The sequence below is a fragment of the Canis lupus genome, chromosome 9 (genome assembly GCF_011100685.1).
Source record: "Canis lupus familiaris isolate Mischka breed German Shepherd chromosome 9, alternate assembly UU_Cfam_GSD_1.0, whole genome shotgun sequence".
In the NCBI taxonomy this organism is placed as follows: Eukaryota; Metazoa; Chordata; class Mammalia; order Carnivora; family Canidae; genus Canis; species Canis lupus.
In genome coordinates this window covers 34,067,768-34,073,767 of record NC_049230.1, presented here as the reverse complement: position 1 = coordinate 34,073,767, position 6,000 = coordinate 34,067,768, and the positions used below count along the sequence as shown (strand labels likewise).

Here is a 6,000-nt window from a genome sequence, read left to right as displayed (position 1 = left end):
TCCTACATGTACTCTTTGCACCGAATAAACTGGATTGTTTGCCATACTTCTCAAATAGCCCCTGGGCGTTCTAATTCTCTGTCTTGATCTATGCTATTCCTAACACCCATCTGTTTATTGGAAATTCTTCTTCAAAGAAAGCTATTTTTTATAATGCCAACAAATATATATAGGAAAGAATTAGGGGGAAAAATGGCACTGGGTGGCTCAGGGCATGATCCCAGGGTCCTGGGATCAAGTCCCGCATTAGGCTCCCTCTAGGGAGCCTGCTTCTCCTCTGCCTATATCTTTGCCTCTCTCTCTCTCTCTGTGTATCTCTCATGAATAAATAAATAAAATCTTTAGGAAAAAAAAAAGTTAGGGGGAAAAAAATCACCATTTTGCAACCATAAAAATAAAACAGGTTTGGCAAGAATCATCAATTGATGAGAAATCCAGAGAGTGATAATTTATTAGGAATAGGCTATTTAACATAATCTCGGGACACCTGGGTGGCTCAGCGGTTAAGCATCTGCCTTTGGCCCAGGGCGTGATCCCGGGATCCGGGATCAAGTTCCACGTCGGGCTGCTTGCAGGGAGCCTGCTTCTCCCTCAGCCTGTGTCTTTGCCTCTCTCTCTCTCTGTGTCTCTCATGAATAAATAAATAAAATCCTTAAAAACAAAAACAAAAAAAACATAATCTCAATATATCCCTCTCCCAAATTACTTAATAATAAGGGTAACTACACTGAAGAAGTCAAAATACCCTAACCAAGTAATCAAAATTAATGTCACTAATAGGGGTTAAATACCACATACCTCCAGATTTGATGCCTTAGGAATTACATTGGTATTATTTATGCAGTCTTCCAGTCATGAAATTCCAACCATGTGTTCCTACCATGAGGAAACAGTAGAGAAATCCAAACTGAGGACATTCTATAAAATAACTTAGGCTGGGGGCACCTGGGTGGCTCAGTTGGTTGAACATCTGACTCTTGATTTTGGCTCAGGTTGTGATCTCAGGGTCATGAGATTAAGCTCAGTGCTGCTTAAAAATCTCTCTCCCCCTCTCCCTCTCTAAAAGAAAATAATAGCCGGTATTACTAAAAAATGTCAAAAATATTATTAAAAAATGTTAAATGGAAAGACCAAGGAAGACTGAGGACATTTTCCAGACTAAAAGAGATTAAATACAATACACAATTCTGACTGGATCCTGAACTGGGGGGAAATGCTATAAAGGAAGGACATTATTGGGACAACTGATGAAATGTGACTAGGGATTATAGATTTAGAATGTGTGCTTAATTTTTACCGAAATGAAAGAGTGTATTCATTCTAAGAACCCACATATATCCCTACCACATCTAAGGAAATATACTGATACATATACTTGAGAAGAGAACCTAGTAAGACCAATGTGCTAAAATAGGGTCAAGAGCAATGAAGATTACAACAGACAAATTAACCATGCTGGGAATCTTAAGGGAGCCATCATCACTCACCTTACTTTAAGAACAAACACACAGATTTGGGTCCTGATGTGCTTTTTCAATAAAGACTCAAGTTTCTAGTATTGAACAGAAAACTGTTAAGACAGCAAAGAAAAGTTATTTACCTATGAAAAATTTAGATTCTTAATTTTCACAAAAAATATCTAAAAACACACATTATACTACCTTTTGAATTTTAATGACACTAATAGCTTTATTTAACAAACATTGATGACTACTATGTGCAAAGCACTGTGCTAGGTGCCATAAAAGATACAAAGATGAAAAAGACATAGTCCCTGCCCACAAGGAGCGTATAATCTAGTGGGGGAGACAGACAGATACACAAATAACTAGAATACAAGGCAGTAAACACAGAGTGGGCAAGTGCTGAGTGTGGCCTGAGTGTTATACTAACTAGCCTCAAGGTTCCAATTTGAAACACTGGTGATGTAGTGTTGGCTGCTTTGAAGAAATCCCATTTCAAGATGAGCGTAACAGATGTTTAATTGGTCCTACCCAAGCAGCTGGAGCCAAGAGCGTAGGCCGGGTAGAGGGGCTGTTTGAAACACTGTCACACCTACATACATGATGCTGATACAGGTATGTAGGGACAGCTAAAAAAAAAAAAAAAAAAAAAAAAACAACATATATATATCATCTGTCCTTTGGTTAATGGCTATAGCTACTGTCTTAAACAATATATTTTTATATAAAAAGGAATCTGTATAATCCCAGAAAAATCAATTTAAGGATTAATATTAATTCAACAAAGAAACTTGCCATAGGCAATTTTCTTATTTACTAAGTGATTAAGTCTTTTCTCTAAATATCTATAAAGCTCTGTAGCAATTAAACAGTTAGACATCTAAGTATTGCTGAGTAAAAACCTCTTATATTCAGCCTTCTGAAGGAAATGGTCACATACCTGATAACCTGATATAATACTATTCTAATAGCAACAAGAAGGCCTTAAAGAGATTTAAGGAAAATAATTTTTAATACTTCAAATGCAAATGGAATACACGCTGATTAAATACAATTCAGTGTTCTTTGAAAATATTTCAATGACAGCATTTGATACCAGTTAAGGCCAGCAAAATTGACGTGAGGAAAATATTACATGTATTGTCTTTCATTGGTTTCATATATCATTGCCTAGGACAATGGCAACTCAATCTTTTCTTTGAAAATTCCATTTATTGGTACTGATGAACTTTGATTTGCTTTTAGCTTATATGCTAATAACAGCTGCTGACCACTTCCTCTTGGTAGTGCTGTCTGATATAAATGGCAAAGTAGAAGCACATTTCCTGGCTGCTTTTCCTACTTCCTGAATTGGAGGTTCACCACTTAGCCTGTTTCCTTCCGTGTGTCACTGTGATCCTGGGACCTCTGCTGTTTTCGCTCAAGGAAACGAGCACGTGCATCTGATATGGATTTATCATCATTTCTTCTTTGCATTTTCTTTAGGACTTCTTTTGAGATTCCATCTGAAAACGTTACAAATTAGTCCAGTAAAACTTCAGTTGTGAAAATCAGTACAAGAAATATTAGGAGAAGGACATGCCCTGATTTTTCAATGTTAAGGGGGAAAAAAAGTAAATTAAAATTTGTCCTTTTAAAAGAAACAGTGTAGTCTACAGTTAAAAAATAAAAAGGGAAGGGAAGGGGAAAAAAAGGGAAGGGGAAGGAGGAAGGGAAGGAGAAGGAAGAGGAAGAAGGGAGGGGAGGAAAGGGAAGGGGAAGGGAAGGAAAGGGGAAGGAAAGGAAAGGAGAAGGGAAGGGAAGGGGAAACAGAAGGGGAAAGGGAAGGAAGGGGAGAAAGCAAGCATGGAGACCTAAATGTTAGAACAACTGACCCTAATTCAAACATGTAGTAGAGTTATACAATGCAATGAAACACTACATTTTTAGACTCTTCCAGATCTTGGGCAAAATTCCTTACCACTCTATTTCTCATGGTGTTTTTAAAGATTTTATTTATTGATTTGCAGGTGGGGGGAGCGCACGCACAAGCAGGGGGAGCAACAGAGGGAGAGGGAGAAGCAGGCAGGGAGCCTGATGTAGGGCTTGATCCCAGGACCCTGGGATCACGACCAGAGTCGAAGACACCCAACAGACTGAGCAACCCAGGCACCCCTACTTATTTCTCATGATGTTAAAAAAGGATAATACAATTTGCTCCATCAATCAGCGTCAGAGGTAGGAGAAAGAATCCAGGCTCCAGGCTCCACGCTCAGTGCACAGTTGGTGCAGGGCTCAATCTTACAACCTTAAGATCATGACCTGAGCAGAAATCAAGAGTCTGGCACTTAACTGACTGAGCCATCCAGGCGCCCCAATGCCTTAGACTCTTAAGTTCTTGCATTGGTATGAGTATTCACATGGGTTCTTGGAACTAGACATAACTCTAGCTGAGGACATAAATGAATGTTACTAAATGTAGAGAGGACATGACCCTCATTTCTGCTACTGTATTTCTTCTGGCCAAGTGTATATAGTTAGGTCTTCATGACAATATACATTGTGGGGGGGAATGGTAATGCTTGTGAAAATCCATCAGCAGATATCTATACTTACATTTCTTTTTTATATATATTAATTTTTGTATGAGGCTGTATAGTTTATACATTTTTTCATTTAAAAAATTAAGGTATAATTTTTAAAAATTTATTTTTATTTATTTATGATAGACATAGAGAGAGAGAGAGGCAGAGACACGGGCAGAGGGAGAAGCAGGCTCCATGCCAGGAGCCCGACACGGGACTCAATCCCGGGACCCTAGGATCGCGCCCTGGGCCAAAGGCAGGCTCGAAACCGCTGAGCCACCCAGGGATCCCCAAGGTATAATTTATCTATAGTAAAATATACACTTTTTAGCATACAGTTCTATGAATTTTTACTATTCCATACAGTCTGTGACCAAAATCAGGAGACAGAATCCTCAACCCCCCAAATTCCCTCCTGTCCCTTTGTGGTCAACTCCTCCTCTCACCCCCAGCTTCTCACAACCACTGATCTATCTCAACAGATCTATTTTTTAAAAGGTATTGGTTTTCACATCCCAAATTGACCTTTATTATAAAATTTTAAGGGTGTCTGGGTGACTCAGTGGGTTAAGCATTCGACTCTTGATTTCGGGTTAGGTCATGATCTCAGGGCTGAGAGATGGAGTGCTCGCTTAGCACAGAGGCTGCTTGAGGTTCTCTCTCTCTGCCTTCTGCCCCTCCCTGCCCTCCCACTCTACAAGAATGTGCTCTCTATCTCAAAAATAAATAAGTAAATAAAAATAAAATCTTATTTAAAAATCAGCCTCAGAAAGCTTTTTACTGAAAAGCCTTTTGTACCTATGAGGTGAAAATTAAACTTTCTGTCCTAGTTCAGTATAACTGTTTATGTCTCTCAACTAGGGACCTAACATTTCACAGAAAAATCCCCTAGAAAAAATTTTAATTTTTTTTTAAATTTTTATTTATTTATGATAGTCACAGAGAGAGAGAGAGAGAGAGAGAGGCAGAGACACAGGCAGAGGGAGAAGCAGGCTCCATGCACCGGGAGCCCGATGTGGGATTTGATCCCGGGTCTCCAGGATCGCGCCCTGGGCCAAAGGCAGGCACCAAACTGCTGCGCCACCCAGGGATCCCTAGAAAAAATTTTAAAAAGATGTTCTGAAGTAATAGTTCACAAAATTTTATAAGCAAAATAAAAGTAGCAAAGACCTACTGAAAAACAGTATGTCATTATAATTAACAGTATAGGCCATCACATCAAGTCAGTTTCCTTGGATTCAAAAATCCAGACTCACAACTTATTAGCTATGGAATTTTCAGCAAATTATTATATGCTAAGTATTTCCTTATCTATAAAGCGGGGATATATACTTACATGTACTTAACTCATAGGGTTATTGTGAAAACTCAATGGGGTAATGCAAGTTATTAGCACATGACAAAGGCTCAACAGATACTGTTGTTATTAATAATGTTGTAGACAGAGGGGTTAAGGAAACATGATTAACTGGAAGGAAAGACAGAAGTGAAAGTAAAGTCTGAGACTCATGACAACTCTGCTTTCTCAGGGGACAGAGCCCGAAACTATGCTATGTAACAATATTTATGCTTCTTGGACTTCTATCACAAGAACAAGTGATTGACTCACCCTTTAGATGCTTTACATTTTCCTTATTTGTCCATCTCCTCCTTGCATCTTCTCTCACTTCACGTCGGGCCACACTGCTCAAATCATGTGCATTAAATTCATGCAACTTGGGTAACAAGTCTCTCACCCATTCATAACGGATTGGACACACAATTCTTGCGTAGACTTTGGTGGTAACTAATACCTCATGAAAAATGATCCATTCAAGTTTGGTTTCTTGTTCATGAAGCTATATAAAATAATTCATTTAAGGATGATAACTCAGTAAGCCGCCTTATTCCACATTTGATCAGCCACATACTAATAGCCCAAATTCTTCTGAATTAATTCCTATATTCTTCAATCAGGAGGCATGGGCCAACCA

General features: G+C 38.8%; 1 protein-coding gene across 1 annotated transcript in view; it reads right to left on the bottom strand.

Annotated features, from left to right (window-relative positions):
- Window positions 1-1,658: 1,658 nt before the first annotated feature.
- The window catches only part of DHX40 (DEAH-box helicase 40), a 47,725-nt gene continuing 43,383 nt past the window's right edge, over window positions 1,659-6,000 (bottom strand). The window contains exons 17-18 of the mRNA XM_038547955.1: window positions 5,637-5,865; window positions 1,659-2,968 (exon numbers count right to left, since the gene is read on the bottom strand). Coding sequence (XP_038403883.1) covers window positions 2,829-2,968; window positions 5,637-5,865 — 369 coding nt within the window. The 3' untranslated portion in view covers window positions 1,659-2,828. The remainder of the gene's footprint in view (window positions 2,969-5,636; window positions 5,866-6,000) is intronic.